The sequence below is a fragment of the Brassica napus genome, chromosome A6, assembly GCF_020379485.1.
Source record: "Brassica napus cultivar Da-Ae chromosome A6, Da-Ae, whole genome shotgun sequence".
Lineage (NCBI taxonomy): Eukaryota > Viridiplantae > Streptophyta > Magnoliopsida > Brassicales > Brassicaceae > Brassica > Brassica napus.
Window position 1 is genome coordinate 2024001 of NC_063439.1, and position 19285 is coordinate 2043285.

At 36.2% G+C, this 19285-nt stretch overlaps 3 protein-coding genes and 1 long non-coding RNA gene across 5 annotated transcripts; 3 read left to right on the top strand and 1 right to left on the bottom strand.

Annotated features, from left to right (window-relative positions):
• The first annotated feature begins 786 nt into the window (after window positions 1-786).
• On the top strand, window positions 787-3306 carry LOC106347920 (delta(24)-sterol reductase-like). Its single transcript, XM_048781849.1, has 3 exons — window positions 787-994; window positions 1251-2527; window positions 2717-3306. The coding sequence occupies exons 2-3, from the start codon at window positions 1286-1288 to the stop codon at window positions 3158-3160; spliced, it is 1686 nt and encodes a 561-aa protein (XP_048637806.1). The 5' UTR covers window positions 787-994; window positions 1251-1285; the 3' UTR covers window positions 3161-3306.
• A 1063-nt stretch (window positions 3307-4369) lies between these two features.
• Window positions 4370-5158, bottom strand: LOC125610104. Its single transcript, XR_007340106.1, has 2 exons — window positions 5067-5158; window positions 4370-4783 (listed from the first exon to the last, which is right to left on the bottom strand). It is a non-coding gene; the product is annotated as an uncharacterized LOC125610104 (long non-coding RNA).
• A 3345-nt stretch (window positions 5159-8503) lies between these two features.
• LOC106346164 (alanine--tRNA ligase-like) lies at window positions 8504-15678 on the top strand. 2 transcript variants are annotated; one of them, XR_007340107.1, is made up of 24 exons: window positions 8504-8844; window positions 9402-9640; window positions 9920-10060; window positions 10331-10477; window positions 10663-10815; window positions 11221-11350; window positions 11570-11666; window positions 11837-11957; window positions 12148-12207; window positions 12307-12357; window positions 12429-12524; window positions 12635-12736; window positions 12889-13011; window positions 13319-13462; window positions 13552-13623; window positions 13711-13786; window positions 13874-14016; window positions 14101-14209; window positions 14299-14486; window positions 14580-14669; window positions 14788-14970; window positions 15054-15233; window positions 15322-15538; window positions 15576-15678. XR_007340107.1 is itself a non-coding variant. In XM_048781850.1 (23 exons), exons 1-23 carry the CDS (start codon window positions 8565-8567, stop codon window positions 15391-15393), a joined length of 2997 nt encoding a protein of 998 aa, XP_048637807.1. In that variant the 5' UTR covers window positions 8504-8564; the 3' UTR covers window positions 15394-15678. The 2 variants fall into 2 exon arrangements, 1 of the variants encoding a protein (XP_048637807.1); XM_048781850.1 differs by having other exon boundaries at window positions 15322-15678.
• A 415-nt stretch (window positions 15679-16093) lies between these two features.
• LOC106346162 (probable disease resistance protein At1g15890) lies at window positions 16094-18923 on the top strand. The gene has a single exon (XM_013785418.3). The coding sequence runs from the start codon at window positions 16212-16214 to the stop codon at window positions 18741-18743; it is 2532 nt and encodes an 843-aa protein (XP_013640872.2). The 5' UTR covers window positions 16094-16211; the 3' UTR covers window positions 18744-18923.
• Window positions 18924-19285: the final 362 nt, after the last annotated feature.

A 19285-nucleotide genomic window follows, 5' to 3' on the forward strand; every position in this document is an offset into this window, starting at 1 on the left:
GATCTCAGATATGAAGGTTAAATAATACGTTCTAAAATTAATTTCATTCCCATCAACGTTATCACATTTTTTTCTCATGAAGTCTCTCAAAATCAAACCTAGCTTCCTCTAAACACACACACTTGGCATACATATCAATCAATGTTGTTCCAATCAAAAACAAACATAGCTTCCGCAACGCATGTGCAAAGACATCTACTAATATCAGACACAAATTTATGACTGAGAAAAGCTTATTCGGGGATTTCTTAGCGGAAGTTAACAGTTGGAGTTAATATACTCATTGCCGGTTCATATGTTGGTAGTATTGGGCAGATCTGGGTTCTTCGTACCATTGGCTTATGGTAAGATAATCCTTGTTTTATTTGGTTAGATAGCATCTCACAATTCCCAGACTAAGCTAACGTGACGTGACATGGATTATATATATATTTGTATTATTGCTAAGAGTAATCTAACATTCAGAAAGGAGAAGGAAGAAAACATGTGAGCAGTGGAGATCACGTGAGGCATATGGAGGCCAGTTCATCTTATAGGTCCGTTGACTTGTACGTTTCCTTTACCCATGTATGATGTTTCCCCCTTGTTTTATATTCTGAAATAATTTCATTTTGTGAGTTATGCAATTAATTTTATGTTATTTTATCGAGTATTTTGCATGAAATAACATCGATATAGGTAATACGTTTCTGTCTTATCTCTATTTCCAATCCTCCTTTTAGTCGTATTATTATAGTTTATTTGAGTGGGTAATGTTAGTTGAGAAGTAATGAACATTTTTAAAAGGTCAAGCTGATATAGTATAACGTGCAATGCATAATTCATGTGAACTTACTTTAAACGTTAGTGTTTCTTTTTGGTTTTAAAGAGAGAGAAGAATATTTTGTAATTAACAGATTAGTATTGCATTATTATACAGGAACCACTTTTATAAAGAGACAATCCAAGTTTCAAACACAGTACTGATAAGATCACAATTCTTTTTGGAGTTCAGGTACTTCAATCTCTTTCTCAATCTCTTCATGTCTCTATCTTTAATTGTTAATATTGCTTCCAAATCAAGATCTTGTTTCTGATAGATTTATTAATCTTGTTGGATCTTGCATCCAAACTAAACCTACAACATGTATAAGTGGACTTTAGCTGATGGTGTTTCTTGTTCTTTTGATTTGTCTGATTATATAAGCCTGAGGAGATTTATTGACGACTCATGTTCTGTTTACTTACAACTGGTTGGTCGTTTGATGCAGTGAGATAGGCATATCTTAGAGTTTTTTTTTTTTAAATGTCGGATCTTGAGGCACCACTAGTACGTCCAAAAAGAAAGAAGATATGGGTTGATTACTTCATCCAGTTCCGATGGATCGTCGTCATCTTCATCGTCCTTCCCATCTCTGCCACATTATACTTCCTCACCTATCTTGGCGATGTTTGGTCTGAAACAAAATCCTACGAGAAACGTCAAAAAGAACACGACCAAAACGTTAAGAAAGTCATCAAACGACTCAAGGGAAGGGATGCATCAAAGGACGGGCTTGTTTGCACCGCACGTAAACCTTGGATAGCTGTAGGAATGAGAAACGTGGACTACAAGCGAGCTCGCCATTTCGAAGTCGACTTGTCTGCTTTCCGTAACATAATAAAGATTGACAAAGAGAGAATGATTGCTAGAGTGGAGCCTCTTGTGAACATGGGACAGATTAGCCGTGTTACCGTTCCAATGAACCTATCCCTTGCAGTTGTCGCTGAGCTAGATGATCTCACCGTCGGTGGACTCATCAACGGCTACGGTATTGAAGGAAGCTCTCACGTGCATGGTTTGTTTACAGACACTGTTGAGGCTTACGAGATTGTTCTAGCCGGTGGGGAACTTGTCCGTGCCACTAGGGAGAATGAGTACTCTGACCTCTTCTATGCTATCCCATGGTCACAAGGGACACTTGGGCTTCTTGTTGCTGCCGAGATCAGGCTTGTACACATCAAAGAATACATGAAACTTACTTACATTCCGGTCAAGGGGGATCTACAAACCATAGCTCAAGGTTATATGGACTCTTTTGCACCTAGAGATCGGGATCCAGCTAAGATACCAGATTTTGTTGAAGGCATGGTTTATAGTCCAAGTGAAGGTGTAATGATGACAGGTACATATGCATCGAGAGAAGAGGCTAAGAGGAAAGGGAACAAGATCAATAACGTTGGATGGTGGTTCAAGCCATGGTTCTACCAATATGCACAAACGGCATTGAAGAAAGGAGAGTTTGTTGAGTACATTCCAACTCGAGAATATTACCATAGGCACACTAGTTCCTTGTATTGGGAAGGTAAGCTTATCCTTCCGTTTGGTGACCAGTTCTGGTTTAGGTTCTTGTTTGGATGGTTGATGCCTCCGAAGGTCTCTCTTCTTAAGGCCACTCAAGGTGAAGCCATCAGAAACTACTACCATGAGATGCATGTCATCCAAGACATGCTTGTTCCTCTCTACAAAGTCGGTGATGCTCTCGAATGGGTCGACCGTGAAATGGAGGTAAGACCCGATGAAACATTCGCCTTGACCTCCAAATTTTAAAGAGTTATTATATATAGATCGAATGACTTCTAAATTTTGAAAAAAATTATTTATTAAAATTCACAAAATATGCTTATGAAATGTTAAGAACTTATTTCTAATTATTATTTTGGGTAATCTTTTTAATATTTTATATATATTGTTTAGGTATATCCACTTTGGCTGTGCCCTCACAAACTCTTCAAACAACCGGTTAAAAGCATGATTAGCCCCGAACCAGGATTTGAGTATGAGATGAGACAGGGAGACACAGAAGATGCACAGATGTACACTGACGTTGGAGTCTACTACGCTCCTGGTCCTGTCCTGAGAGGCGAAGTGTTCGATGGAGTTGAAGCTGTGCGCAAGATGGAGCAGTGGCTGATAGAAAACCATGGCTACCAGCCTCAGTATGCAGTATCTGAGCTCGACGAGAGGAGCTTCTGGAGAATGTTTGACGCTGACTTGTATGAGCATTGCCGCAGGAAGTACAGGGCTGTAGGCACATTCATGAGCATTTATTACAAGTCGAAGAAGGGACGTAAGACTGAGAAAGAAGTCAGAGAAGCTGAGCAAGCTCATCTCGAAACAGCCTATGCCGAGGGAGATTAATAGCAAAGTTTATTACACAATGTCTTGCTTGTGTGTTTCTTAAAATGTTTCTTTAACTTGTTTGGTGTACTCTTCTTTACTATTCTTGTGTACTTGACGGCTGATGCTATCTTGTTTGCGCATATTCATAAAGATTTCAAACGTAATAGCACATATTACCAAGTGACGAGATAGTGTTGTCGTAACATAATAAATTTACAGGGGAGGTCTCATTTGTTCTTAAGAATCACCACCGACTTTGGCGACAATAACTGAAGCATAGTGAGCAATGTTAGTCTAGGGGGAATGTTTAAGCCTCGCGATGACCGGGAACAACTCGGATGACTTCACGAACTGTCTGCATATCTGGTGGTTCGAACACATTTTAGCCAACGAGAAGAGTGCGATCTTGAGCGGTGACTCACTTGCTGTCTCTTTCTTGCTCGGGTTCAAGGCCACAGCCGAGCAATCCGAGACCAACTTTAGTAATGTCTGCATCACAAAATACGCAAAATGAGAAACCAGATTCATGCCTAGAGCTATAAGAACACAAGATCCTGACAACAAAACACCAGGCTTCTTGTTTTTGACCTGAGAAATCTAGCAACCCCGTTTTACAAATCTTCGCTATGGTTTGACTTAAGGCTATAACGCTATGAAATAACTTTTAAATGGACACAAAAGCATTTACTCTTGACGAATGTAGATAGATACCTGTAAAGCTCCTTTGGAGACTATATCTTCACAAAGCTTGTTGGAATTTCGGACAAGGTTGCTCAATGCCACCAGCAGCGTTATAGATCGTCTTAGTTGGTTGGTTGGTTTGTAAACAATAAGAAAAAATAGCTAGATCTAGGGTTCAGATAATCAGGATTATAGAGATATATAATGTTTAAGATATTGAGATGATAATCCTGGAACTCAATGTCTAATGCATAAGATGTCCAACTTTCCTGCGTATCAAACCTGTTGGCTAAGTCAAATATCTCAGTTGTTATTTGTTTGTTGATACAGATCGAGCTTCGATCATGTATGTAAAATGATGGTCAGAATCGGTTAAATTGTATTTTTTTACTTATTAATTGTATAAACCAAACCGGTTTAAGAGTCACCCTTATGAAGAATAGGTTAAATTCGATTTAGAATTATTGATAAAGTATATATATACCAAGATTGCCGTATAGGAGAATGTTACTATACTCGTGCATCTATATCTATATGTGATTCATTAATAATGACAAAATATTTTGGTAAAACAAACCAACAATGTAGTTATTATAGTAGATAAATAACATATGAAGTGATTTATTTATGATGTCAAAATATTATTTAGAAATAAATGAAGCATGATTTTCTAGGAAATGTCCATTTTTTAAATATCACATGAAAATAAATTGTGATTTTTATTTTAATAGAATAAATTTGAGCTTCAGTGTCGATAAAAATATTAGGGACGGCAATTATAATGGCATCTGCATTGGAAATCTCCTTTGCCTATATCTTGGCACCTACTAACCCCTTTTCTCTTTTTGGTACATTCGGCTGCACATTGCTTTGCATCACATTTTCCAGTATTGTTTGGGTATGCATCAACACAAGTTTTTTGTGTGGTTGGTCCTCCTTTCTGAGCAGACACCAATACTCCTGTTATTATAGTAATTGAAATATAACATTATTTTGTATTTAAAGCAGAAAATTAATATTTTTGTAAAATATATGTTTTGAGAGTTTTCTTTGCATATTTATCAAAATGATATTCTAATCATATTATTTCTTAATCACTGATCATTCTTGGAGAATTACTAAATCAATATAACGGAACTGGACATACAATTTATATAAACATATAAATAATACAGCATCAAAATAAATTTATAGTATCATGTTTATATAACATATACTAAAAAGTTGTGAAGTAAATACATACCTAGTAGAAAGATTGTGAGCATAATGAAGCCAATAAGCGAAGTTCGAAAAGAAATTTTCATCTTAGATAATGAAGTAATTGTGTTTTAAAAGATTAGAAAGACAGAGAAGTATATTTATAGACGAATCACATATTGAAACATATCTAATTTAAGCTATATTTTTTTTAAAAAATTCGAAATTGAAGGATCTAGTTTGACCAATTTTTTTAACAATTTCTAATTTATTATTTATTTAATAGATAAATAGTTTGGCTCATTTATTTATAAGCTTATAACACAAATAGAATGAAGATTCAAATAGTTAACGACCATTTGTTCAAATAATAATTCCCACATAATAATTATCAAAAATAAATAACAAACCATCAGCAAACATTAGTGGATCATATCTTCCAAAAAAAATATGGTGCCTACAAATATTAACACAGTCGTTACAAATATTTGAGGGATGATAATGATCATTAATAAATTCAACACAATAAGTGCAATTAACACAAAAGTTTTTGAGAGGAAACGACTAAGCATGCTGCTACTATTTAAACAGATTAAGAAAGGACAAATCTCACTAATGTAAAAAAAAGCTTCGTTTAGTTTAAAGATCCTACCAAAACAGATGTGAGTCTCCTTGAAGCTCTTCTATTGAATTTCATAGCTACATGGAGGTGATGTACCAACAACTCATCCTATTACCACTTGTGAAGAATCTGTTGCTGCAAACCACTACATGGAACAATCTTGAAGCACACTATGTCAAAGCTATCATTCGTAACTTCTATGAAAATGATGTCATTAATGGTCTCTTTCAATTAAATGTAGAAGCTGGTGGTGTACATAAAGAATCAACATATTTTTATGGAGTTCTCCTACTATGTACTAGAATAATGGAAGATGGCGAGTAAATACTCTGCTAATCTCAATTGGCTCGAATACACAACCTTGATTAACGGCTGATGTAACAACATAAATACATCTTTCCATGGATCAAGCGTGCCAAAAAATATAAGATATCTCAAATCTTTGAGTAAGATGAGACCAAGCAACCTTTATCATCTTAATGATATGACAAATATATGTGCAAAGTGCTACTACTATAAGCAAATAGTGAAGTTTGTCTTTATGATATGACAACACCACATCTCAAAGAGTTGTTGTGCTGTTATACGATGAAGACTAACTTTTTCATTTGCTTATAATAGAAGCATTTTCAAGAGTTAGTTGTGTTGGAAGCTTTACTATTCGAATTTCAAATTTAATAAGTCTATGGTTCACACTTCACACCTTTTAGACGAGGTTGTTGCAGCATTTTCCTATATCCATGTGTAATATATTTTCATTTGAAAAAAAAAAATGAATTCCAAAACACATGGCAAAATCTTACAGAAACCATGCCTTCTTAAATAACCATTTTCAAATGAAAAAAAAACACTTTCAGTTATTACACATTTAAATTTTTTACTTATAATTAAATGAGGTTGGCAGCTGAGTTGGACGAAACAAATGTGGTTAGTTTATGGAGACAACACTGATGTGAAACAGTGAAGCATAGAAGTTTTTAGCCTCGATTTATTGCCTTAGACTGTGTGTATCCTTGCCACTCTTTCCTTGTTTCATGATGAACATCGCCACCGTCTGATGAAACCGCGATCAAATCAAAGTTTGAAATCAAACCAGTAGAGAGATTAACGAACAAGTTAACCACAGTAATTTACCTGGCTGGTGTACTTTCGTCTTCCTTTCTAAACTCTCCCGAAAGAGCCTTCACCGACGAGCTCGATAACATGATAATCCTCCACGCCCATAATCTGAGCACGATCGTCTTTTGAATCTGCCGCATAAAGAAACGTGTTAGCTTCCAACGCTATATAACGACACTGTCACTAAAACTGAGAGAGTCCATGTCACATTCAATCGGATTTCTAAACTATGTTGCTTTCCGATTTCATTTTTAGGATAAGGGACTAACAGGAAACATCTAAGTAAAGCTAGAGATGCAGATTTCTAAATCCGATTAGCAAAATAATCAGACCTTAGTTCAGATTAAACGGGGAAATCGAAGGATGGCTCGCGAAGGTTATAAAGTAAATTTTTGCTTCTAGAAGTCGTGAACAATGTTTTAAATTTTATTGCTGATCTTACATTTTCCCGATTTTTTTTGGGTGAATTTTGTCCTCAAACAAGTTATCAATATTTTGCTTCTAAAAGTCGTGAACAATGTTTTTATTTACGGAGTGGTTAACATGAACCCAATAACTTCACAAACATTAAAACCTTTTTATACAATACATTATCTACCTTATTCTCTCGACTAGTAGTGGTTCATGATCTTCCTGTTAAATATAGTAAACTAAAAAAACTAACGTCAGTGGAAACACACACACAGACAAGCTATGCTTTGAAGTTTTCTACAAACAAGTTATTCTTTTTGCGTTTACTTAAAAAATTCAAAGTTGATTCTTTAAATTTTTCTACAAAATAAGTTACTACTTGAATGTTTCCGTAGAGTTATAGCAACGGCGACGAAGTCACAAAAACATGTATACACACATCGACTGATAATGTTACAGAATCAAACCATAAACTAGATATTAACCCGCACATCCGTGCGGGTATATTTATATTTTAAAATTAATATTTAAAATATAAAATATGTTATAAAGATATATATCTAATATCAATTTTATGTATATAATTTTTATTTTAAAAATTTATATTTGTTGAAATTTGTTTGATGATATTGTACAAATCATATATTAATGAAGTATTTTTGTTTATTTATTTAAAATGCAAGATCAATATTAATAGTTTAATTTTAAACATTAGTTTTATATGAATTAATAAAAAAAAAATTATTAGCTTCTTTGTTTAGAAATTTTTATTCTCGAAATATTTTTATGTGAATAAATTAAATTATTTTTGTTATATTTTAAAATATTATTTTATTTAATATTTTATATTTCAGTTTAATGTTTTTATTTTCACTAAACATATCAACATAAAATGTTACAACCAATAAAATATTTTTTATTTTGTTTTATTTAAAAATTTAATTTGATAATTTAAAAAGAATTGGACTATACTTTTTAATTTTAAAATTAGTTACTGGAATATATAAAATATGGTCTATATTAAATATGAGAAGCAGTCAAATGATGATTACCTGATGACAATATATTTATATTTTTTAAAAATGTTATTGTTTAGATATATATTGTTTTTGTTAGGAGAATATCATATATGAGTAATTTTAGGATGTTTAGTTAAATTTTTTAATGAATGGTCTAACATAGACTTGTGTATGATAGATAAAAAATAGGACTCTATTTTAATAGAGTAGATTAATAAAAACATTTCTTGTCCGAAAAAGAAACAAATACTTACATTTTTGTGTTTGTTTTATAGTTTTTAATTTAATAATATCTGACGGAAAAGGAATCGGATAATATAACAAATCTAACGGCAGAGAGTAGGAGAGAGAAAGTGGTGTTTGCTGTGTTTGAATGAGATTAAACAACGCCGCTCTTCTTCTTCTCAAATCCTCCTCTCCGCCTAGGGTTTTCTCTTCCACTCTCCGCCGCCCTTTCCTCTCTCGCTCCCGCTTCAGCTTCTCTTCTTCCGCCGCAGCCATGCCTGGTTCCGAACCATCATCGGAGATTCAATGGCCAGCCAAGACCGTCAGGGACACGTATTTCGATTTCTTCAAAGGGAAAGGTCACAAGTTCTGGCCATCGAGCCCCGTTGTTCCACACAACGATCCCACTCTCCTCTTCGCCAACGCCGGTACGTAACTTCCAATCGCTACAATCAGATTAATCTCGTATTTTGATTGTGGAGTTGACTAGATTGCTTTGTGATCTATTCACTCTTAGTTGATTAAGAGTTTGTAGATTAGAAGATTCATATACTGTCTCAAATGTCATGTTACTGATTCTCTTAGCTCTGTGTATATTTGTTCATTGTTATCGAAGCGTTTGGATCTATTCAATCACTCTCAATTGATTAAGAGTTTGTAGTTTGGAAGATTCATAAACTATCTTAGATGTCATTTTCTTGATTCTTAGTTAATTTAATACTTCCGTTTCATTTTAATTGTCGATTCTAGTTTTATGTGTTTATGCACACATATTAAAAAAACGTATGATTTTGTATATTTCCAAAACAAAAACACAATTACCTATACACCTAACCATATTTCAAGCAATAGAAAAATAAAAAAGCAGAATCTTGTTAATAAATTTTGCATTGAAAATTTTTCCCTACAATTAAATCGAAACAAAGAGAGTATTATTGGAGATAAATTTAATTTAATTTAATTTCTCTGTTTTTTTTTTTCAAAGGAATGAACCAGTACAAGCCAATATTTTTGGGAACGGCTGATCCGAATACGGAGCTCAGCAAGCTAACTCGGGCGTGTAACACACAGAAGTGTATTCGTGCTGGTGGGAAGCATAATGATCTTGACGATGTGGGGAAGGATACTTACCATCACACCTTCTTTGAGATGCTCGGTAACTGGTCATTTGGAGATTATTTCAAGAAGGAAGCTATTGAGTGGGCTTGGGAGCTCTTGACTAAGGTTAGTTGAACAATTAGCATCTTGTTTTGAAATACGCTATGGTTCAAAGAGTACGTCTTTTCCTCCCGCACATGTAGAAAAGGGAATTATCTTTGCTTACGTCTTATGGGTTTCAGTGAAGTATTGTCTCTCTTCTATTCTCAGTGTCACAGATTTGTAGAGTGTTTCTTTTCTTTTGATTGGGCTGTATATTTTGATTGAGATTCATTGCAACAATATGTCATAGTTTTGTTAAGTGATTCCTTTTGTTGTTATTGAGTGATTGAGTTTATGTCTCAGGTTTATGGGCTACCGACTGATCGAATTTATGCTACCTACTTTGGCGGGGATGAGAAAGCTGGCCTTCAACCTGATAATGAAGCTCGAGATATATGGCTTCAGTTTCTCCCACCTGGACGTGTCCTCCCTTTTGGTTGCAAGGTATGTTACTTTACTACTATAAAAAAAAAAACAGATTCTTTTATATGAAATCTGCTATATCTCTATTCTCTATTTCCTAAGGTTTTTTCAGAAGTGCGAGTGTTTCTTGTATATATTGACACTTGCTGTCAAGGTTAAGCTTGAATGCATTTGTGGTAGGACTACGCTATCAAGTTATAGTGATTTCCAGTGAAGAATTTTGTGTAAAATGTAAAACTATGAGTTTTCTATTGCTACTGTTCCTTCATTTAATTTTTGGTGACACTGCAGGACAACTTCTGGGAAATGGGAGACACAGGTCCGTGTGGACCTTGTACTGAGATTCATTATGATCGTGTTGGCAACCGTGATGCTGCATCCTTAGTTAACAATGACGATCCAACTTGTTTGGAAATATGGAATCTTGTGTTTATTCAGGTACGAACACTCTCTTTCCAGATTTGTAATTTAGTTCCATTTTAATAATTTTCATCTATGTATCGTGTTTGTATAGAGAAACTCTACATTACGTCTCTAGTTGCATTGTTTTTGCTTCTTTATCTTTGTTATTATATCCTCAATTGTTTTCTCTAACGAGGCCTGTTACTATATTTTCAAAATAGTTCAACAGAGAGAGTGATGGCTCACTAAAACCTCTCCCTGCTAAGCATGTCGATACTGGAATGGGTTTCGAGAGGTTAACTTCTGTTCTTCAGAACAAAATGAGCAACTACGATACAGATGTGTTCATGCCTATCTTTGATGACATTCAGAAGGTAATTTGTGGAACCTTAAGGTTTTATGACATTCTGTTAATTTCCAGTTAGTATTCTTACGGTTAACGGTTCCTCTTTCGTCTCATTTAGTACTATCATCGTTGTTGTTATATGACAAATGGATTATGAGTCCTGGTAATTCTGTGAACTCTAATCTTAGGCTATGTGTTCACTGGGATTTTACAATAATTCTCCTTTTATGCACACAGTCATTTGTTTTGGAATGTCTGATTTAGTGACTTTGGAGTATAACGATGAAGGGATCATAGTACTGGTATCCGGGGGATTATTTCCTTGTTAGCTGTGGTTTTTGTCATGTATTTTTATCAGTTAGAGAAGTTAAAAAAGTTCTGATTAGTCTTTTTCCCCTAACTGTTGTGAATGTTCATGCTTTCACATTTTTAGGCCACAGGAGCGAGGCCATATTCTGGAAAAGTTGGTGTGGAAGATGTCGACAGAGTTGACATGGCTTATAGAGTGGTTGCGGATCATATTAGGACACTATCATTTGCTATCGCAGATGGCTCTCGTCCTGGTATGGCCACGATTTCTTGTCTCATTTTATACAAACGTCTTAGTATTTGATCATTTATTTTAGTTCTTACGTCTAATTATCCAACGAGAAGTGCTTTTGGTTTATTTATTCTTAATTGACATGATGGATTTGTGCTTTTTCTTCCTCAGTCAGCATATTATGATAGTCTATTCTTTCTTGTTGGTTAACAAATACCATCCAATGTACACACTCTTGCAGGTAATGAGGGCCGTGAGTATGTTCTACGGCGTATTCTTCGCAGAGCAGTTCGCTATGGAAAGGAGATCCTAAAAGCTGAAGAAGGTTTTTTCAACGGGTAGGAAACCACACTTGATTGTCATTGCATGGGTTGTCTCAATATTATTTCGTTGATGCTGGAACATGTTTATTTTTATCTTGCATCTTTGTAAATGCAGCATGTGTTTCTATACGCATATCAGCTCCGTCTGTGTTAGACACTAATTAGTTTGCGCTTTTAACATGCAGACTCGTCAGTTCTGTTATTCGAGTGATGGGCGATACCTTTACAGAGTTGAAGGAACATGAGAAGAAGATCACAGAGATAATAAAAGAAGAGGAAGCAAGCTTTTGCAAGACTTTGGCGAAGGTTAGGACTGGCTCATCTATTTGCAGCTCAATATCGATAATGCCTTTTGTATATATTATTTCCAGTTTCGCCCTAATTCAGTTTACCATAATTTCAGCTTTCCTTTTTCTGAAAGATGAATTGTTTTGATATGTTAAACTTTATAGTGTCTATAAGAACATTTAGGTTGATTATATTATTTTCATGGCAGGGAATTGAGAAATTTCAGAAAGCTGGACAGGCAGTTCAGGGGAATACATTGAGTGGAGAGGTACTTATCTAACTATATCTGTGTTGTATGTTAGATGTTGCAGTATTTTCATCTGTGATGTTTGAATTTCCATCTCAACATACCGTTTTCTCTTTGCAGGATGCTTTTGTCTTATGGGATACGTTTGGGTTCCCATTAGATCTCACACAGGTACTTAGGTCATTCGTAGTTATATCTAAAAGTGTATGCGTTTCTTTATAACTCTCATTCTCGGGTTTCAGTTGATGGCTGAAGAAAGAGGGTTGCTGGTTGATGTTGATGGCTTCAACAAAGCCATGGAAGAGGCGAGGGAAAGATCTAGAAGTGCCCAGAATAAGGTGTTTCAACTTTTCTCTCTTTCCTTTGATGTTAAAATTAAGTGGGACTATGGTCAACGTCAAATTTACATTTATCTATTGACTGATCTTCTGATGTCAATTTTTGGTAGCAAGCTGGTGGTTCCATTGTTATGGATGCTGATGCTACATCAAAATTGCACAAGGCTGGTGTTTTAGCAACAGATGACTCTTTTAAATACACTTGGTTCAAGGTTTGTCCTATTTATTCCAGAAAATTTGAATGTTGGGCCTGTACTGTACTTATGTTGGGGTAGAAAGAAAGAAATTAGGGTACAGAGTAGCATATGGATTTCACTTAAATTAAGCCTGTGCTGAGCAAATGTCCTACCAAATTTTGCGACAGGATCACGAGAGTGAAGTAAAGGCTATCTACACTGGCTCTGCTTTTCTGGAAAGTTCAGCTGCTGGCGATAATGTTGGACTAGTTTTGACGTCGTCTAGTTTCTATGCTGAGCAGGGTGGTCAGGTGATCCATTTTATTTGATAGGCACTTTATTTTTCCGAGTGTTCCATTTCTAATCATACGAGTGATGGCATGAAAAGGAGTTATGTTCATCTTGGATATATGTACCTGATAGTAACACCATTAACACTGTCATGTAAGAACTGCACTGTTTGAATATACGTATCAGTTGCAAACACCATGCAATTGTTATCGTCGGTTTTGGAAACGAATATCTATAGTCTGTTTAGAGCTGCATATATATTTTAGATTTCACAAATTCTTATATGTATATAAAATTCGTGCCCTTGACATTTTGCTCTGGCAATAGATTTTCGATACAGGACTTATTGAAGGCTCGTTTGGTACATTCAACGTATGTAATGTCCAAATATTTGGAGGCTTTGTTCTTCATATTGGTTATCTCTCAAAAGAAACTGGAGTTGTATCTGTGGGAGATAAAGTGACTTGCAAGGTATCGCTCTGCATCATACAGTGTTTGTCTCAGTCACCAGCGTATTTGGTACTACCTTAACTGTTTGGATATCCGTTTTCTCTGTGTAGGTTGACTATGAGAGGCGTAAGCTCATCGCTCCTAACCATACTTGTACACATATGTTGAATTTTGCACTGAAGGTATTGTTTCTGTAGTTTAAGTTACCTAAAGGGTAATTTCCTTTTTCTTAAATTGGATCTCAAAACATTCACTTTCCATGAATTCAGGAAGTGCTCGGGGATCATATTGATCAGAAGGGATCAATAGTTCTTCCTGAAAAACTGCGTTTTGATTTTTCTCACGGTACATTCTTCAATACGTATTTTTCATATGGATATGGATATGGATAGTCTCTTATAATTGTCTAACGGTTTCCATAATTTCGAGTAGGCAAGCCGGTTGATCCTGAAGATTTAAGAAAGATCGAAGCCATAGTGAATAAACAGATCAAGGATGAACTGGATGTATTTTCGAAGGAATCAGTGCTTTCTGAAGCCAAGCGAATCAAAGGTTTAAGAGCAGTGTTTGGTGAAGTAAGCTGTCCACCAGTTCTCTTGCAATGCGTTTTTAGTTTGTTTTCTGTGAATCTAAAACGTTTTCGCTTCTTCTGTTTTTAGGTCTACCCTGATCCTGTTAGAGTGGTGTCGATTGGGAGACGGGTCGAGGACCTCTTGGCTGATCCCGAAAACAATGAGTGGTCATCACTTTCTTCTGAGTTTTGTGGAGGTTGGTTTCCGTGGGGGATGGTTTTCTGGGACCTAGAGATTACTTTTCTGAATAGAGTATTGAGTATAGTATTATTTTGGATATCGCAGGAACCCACATAACAAACACCCGTGAAGCGAAAGCTTTTGCTCTTCTATCAGAAGAAGGAATTGCTAAAGGTATTCGCAGGGTAACTGCTGTGACTACCGAATGTGCTTTTGATGCATTGAACGTGGCGTCCTCACTTGAAAAAGAAGTCGAGGATGCATCCAAAGCGGAGGGGAGTGCATTGGAAAAGGTTATCTCTCTTCTCTCGTTTCTCACAATCTAAAAAATTATAATAAGTCTTATTCATGTCAGACTTAATGTGATCATTTTTGAATGTTGACAGAAAGTTGCTGCTTTGAAAAGCCGGGTAGACTCGGCAATTATGCCAGCGGCCAAAAAGGCAGATATAAGGGCCAAGATTGCTCTGCTTCAGGTAATCTCTTTCAGCTCTACATTGAGGAGCTTTATTCTGCATCTACTTTGTAAAGAACCTTCGGCTTGTGTCTGGTAACATAAGTATTAAAGTGGATATATTCTTTTTTACATTGCAGAATGAAGTGAGAAAAGCTCAAAAGAAAGTAGCAGAGCAGAACCTGAAGATATCTGTGAAAGTAGCAACAGAGGCAGCAGAGTCTGCAGCATCAGATGGGAAGACATTCTGCATTATCCAGCTTGATGTAGGTCTTGATGCAGCTGCCGTGCGAGAAGCTGTCTCGAAAGTTATGGAAAAGAAGGTAAATCTCCATTTACTTCTACTAACTACTCTTCGAAAAGGTAAAAGAAAGTTAAATAAAAGTGTTGTTGGTGAATCTTGTAGGGAATGTCGATAATGGTGTTCAGCACAGATGAAACGACCAACAAGGCGGTTGTGTGTGCAGGAGTTCCAGACAAATCTGATAAATTCAAGCAATTAGACGTCACTGAGTGGCTTACTACTGCATTGGGTCCTCTGAAAGGGAGATGCGGGAAAGGGAAAAGTGGTCTTGCATCTGGACAGGTATGTGCTAATTGATCTCAATCTAAGATCCGTCGGTGAAGTATATGGACATATATTGACTCTTGAGCATATGTTGTTGTGGTCTCAGGGAACGGATGCCTCTCAAGTGAACGCAGCTTTGGATCTGGCTGCATCATTTGCATCACTGAAACTCAACTGATTGATGTGGAGGTGATTACAGAATCTGTGTGGTCTTGAACAACCTCTACTCATTTGATACCATTGTATACCGTTTTACTCATTTTAAGATCTACTGTTCTCTCATTTCTTGTGTCGAATTCGTGGTACTTCTTAGTCAGTCAAAGTTTTTTTTTTTTGGTAACAATGTTAAAAGAGTCAAAGTTAGCAATTGGTGGTACCTCTTTTGAGCCAATCCGGTGATGGTTCTACTGGTTTGGTTTTATATTTCAATAATTTATGGAACATAAAAGCTGTTCACTCGTTTCTTGGGTTTGATATGGTTTCAGTTCAGATTTTGTTTTTCTAAAATATTTTTGGATTCGATTGTTTTAATTTGAACATAATTAGATATATGTTTCTACGATTATTTATTTTAGAGAAATTCTCTACGATAGAGTTTTTTAAGTTTTTGTCACGAAAGTTCTTGTCTTATACCCATTTAAATCTGTTACACCTTGGAGGAAGATAAAAATATTACAAACTGGATTCGTACGTAGTCCAAATCTAAAGTCCATGAGTGGAATATGATAAACTGGATTTGTAGGTAAAGTCCAAATCTTAAAGTCCACAAGTGGAATATTACAAACTGGATTCGTACGTAGTCCAAATCTTTACAGTCCAAAAGTGGAATATGACAAACTGGATTCGTACGTAAAGTCCAAATCTTTATGAATTATTGGTATCTAGTTATCGGTCTTACTAGCTGGAGGCTTACTATTTTCTCATCTAAGTCAATCAAAAATTATCGGTGTTCCTCTTACTCTTGTCCATTCACCAAAGCAGTGAGTTTGAGCAAATATGGGAGGGTGTGTATCAGTAGATATACCATGTGATCAAGTGGTGAGTCAAACCTACAGATGCTTATTTGGGGATGGAAATCACATCCACATGATGAAGGCTAACCTCGAGGCTCTGGATACAGCTACGCGAGAACTTAGAGAAAGGCGAGTTGATCTGTCAAGAAGAGTTTCCCTAGAAGAAGATAAAGGTTTGGAGCGGCTTGCTAAAGTAGAAGGATGGTTGTCAAGGGCAGAAAGTATTGACTCTGAGGTCAGTGATCTGCTTAGGGAGGAACCAACTGAAACTAAGAGATTGTGTCTTTTCGGATATTGTTCAAAAAATTGCATATCAAGCTGTAAGTATGGTAAAAAGGTATCGAAGAAGTTGGAAGAAGTTAAAGAGCTTCTATCTAAAGGAGTTTTTGAAGAATTGGCCGAGAAGAGGCCTGCATCAAAGGTGGTGAAGAAAGATATCCAAACAACAATAGGTCTGGATTCAATGGTCGGAAAGGCATGGGGCAGCATCATGAAACCTGAAGGAAGAACTTTAGGTATTTATGGTATGGGGGGAGTTGGGAAAACAACCCTCTTAGCTCGTATCAACAACAAATTCGACGAAGAGGTGAGTGAATTTGATGTTGTGATATGGGTTGTGGTCTCTAAAGATTTGCAATACAAGGGGATTCAGGATCAGATTCTAAGAAGATTACGTGCTGACCAAGAATTGGAAAAGGAAACAGAAGAGAAGAAAGCATCTTTCATAGAGAATATCCTAAGAAGAAAGAAATTCATACTGCTATTAGATGATCTGTGGAGCGCGGTAGATTTGAACAAGATTGGAGTTCCACGTCCAACTCAAGAAAATGGATCGAAGATAGTTTTCACCACTCGTAAAAAGGAAGTTTGCAGACACATGAGAGCTGATGATGAGCTGAAAATTGATTGTTTGTCAACGAATGAAGCGTGGGAACTGTTTCAAAATGTAGTTGGAGAAGCCCCATTAAAGAAGGATTCGGAAATTCTCACACTTGCAAAAAAAATTTCCGAAAAATGTCATGGATTGCCACTTGCACTCAATGTGATTGGCAAAGCCATGTCATGTAAAGAGGATGTACATGAATGGCGTCATGCAAATGATGTTCTCAAAAGTTCCAGCCGCGAGTTTCCAGGTATGGAAGAAAATATTCTTTCAGTTTTGAAGTTCAGCTATGATGGTTTAGAGGATGATAAGATGAAATCATGCTTCATGTACTGTTCTTTGTTCCCGGAAGATTATGAAATAAAGAAGGAGGAGTTGATAGAGTATTGGATCAATGAAGGATTTATAAATGGAAAGAGAGATGAAGATGGAAGTAACAACAAAGGTCATGTTATAATTGGTTCGTTAGTTCGTGCGCATCTATTGATGGAATCAGAAACTACTGTGAAAATGCATGATGTGTTACGTGAAATGGCTCTTTGGATAGGGTCTACGTCTGAAAAAGAGGAAGAAAAGCAGTGCGTCAAATCTGGTGTGAAGCTAAGGCTTATACCAGATGACATCAACTGGTCAGTTTCGAGAAGGATCTCATTGATGAGTAATCAAATTGAAAAGATATCTTGCTGTCCCAAATGCCCCAACCTTTCCACTCTATTTCTCAGGGATAACGACTTGAAGGGTATACCAGGTAAGTTTTTTCAGTTTATGCCGTCCCTTGTCGTCTTGGATCTTTCGCGTAACCGAAGTCTTAGGGACTTGCCGGAAGAAATTTGCAGCTTGACTTCCTTGCAGTACCTCAATTTATCATACACACGTATAAGTTCGTTATCAGTTGGTTTGAAGGGGTTGAGGAAACTAATAAGCCTGGACCTGGAGTTCACCAAGCTTAAAAGCATTGATGGGATAGGAACAAGCTTACCAAATCTTCAGGTGTTGAAACTATATCGTTCTCGTCAATATATTGATGCAAGATCAATTGAGGAGCTACAACTTTTAGAGCACTTGAAGATTTTAACAGGAAATGTGACAGATTCTTCAATTTATCTGGAAAGTATCCAAAGAGTGGAGGGATTGGTGCGTTGTGTTCAACGCCTTCGGGTTATCAATATGTCCGCAGAGGTTTTAACATTAAACACGGTAGCTCTGGGCGGTCTTCGAGAACTTGAGATTATAAATTCCAAAATCTCTGAGATAAATATAGATTGGAAATGCAAAGGGAAAGAAGATCTTCCTTCTCCATGCTTCAAGCACCTCTTCAGTATTGTTATACAGGATTTGGAAGGTCCAAAAGAATTGAGCTGGTTATTGTTTGCTCCAAATCTCAAGCATCTTGAGGTGATACGTTCACCAAGCCTAGAAGAAATAATAAATAAGGAGAAGGGAATGAGTATTAGCAATGTGACGGTTCCCTTTCCGAAGCTAGAATCCCTCACTTTAAGGGGTTTGCCTGAATTAGAGAGAATATGCTCAAGTCCTCAGGCTCTTCCATCCCTGAAAGATATTGCTCACTGCCCAAAGCTGCCACTAGAGAGTTTCCAAGACACGAACAGGTATGTTGAAATTGAAGAATGAGGCTCAGAAGCCCCGTTTCATATGTCATATGTGTGTGAGTGTATCCTCTCAGTTTCTTAAACTTGGTTTCGGTTTTATGTTGTGCCTTCGCTTGAATGACATTGTTGCATTTCCACTTCTCTCCAGTTTGTAAGTTGTAACCATTTCATACAGTTTCCTTAAAGCTTTTATTTGTGTGTATTCCGATGTATCTCTAATAGTAAGAAAACGACAGTGGGTGAGCAATCATCTTCTTCAGTTTCTGCAGCGGTTCAACTTCGTTAGCTTCCACTATCATGGTGGTCGGCGAAAATTGCTATAATAATAGAAAAAAAATTGCTATGTAACCTATTAAATTGTAATGAGAAAGAAGACACATTTGAATGGTAATAACTAATAACCTGTGATCTGGAGCTTGAGTGATTAAAGATCAGTGATGAAAAAAAAGATCATATATTTTCTGTTTGAATGATTTATGTTCTCTTCTCTTATTGTTAATCAGCATTGATACCGTGGAAGTAAAATCGTGGCATTTCCGACAAGGTTCTTGATATTAGTGCTGC

Bases quoted from the DNA above. Each gene is read 5' to 3' on its own strand.
- LOC106347920 (XM_048781849.1), top strand. From the start codon at position 1,286: ATGTCGGATCTTGAGGCACCACTAGTACGTCCAAAAAGAAAGAAGATA. The intron at 2,528-2,716 runs GTAAGACCCGAT...TATATTGTTTAG, and splicing joins GGGTCGACCGTGAAATGGAG to GTATATCCACTTTGGCTGTG.
- LOC106346164 (XM_048781850.1), top strand. From the start codon at position 8,565: ATGAGATTAAACAACGCCGCTCTTCTTCTTCTCAAATCCTCCTCTCCG. The intron at 12,525-12,634 runs GTGTTTCAACTT...AATTTTTGGTAG, and splicing joins CTAGAAGTGCCCAGAATAAG to CAAGCTGGTGGTTCCATTGT. The intron at 14,670-14,787 runs GTAATCTCTTTC...TTTACATTGCAG, and splicing joins CCAAGATTGCTCTGCTTCAG to AATGAAGTGAGAAAAGCTCA.
- LOC106346162 (XM_013785418.3), top strand. From the start codon at position 16,212: ATGGGAGGGTGTGTATCAGTAGATATACCATGTGATCAAGTGGTGAGT.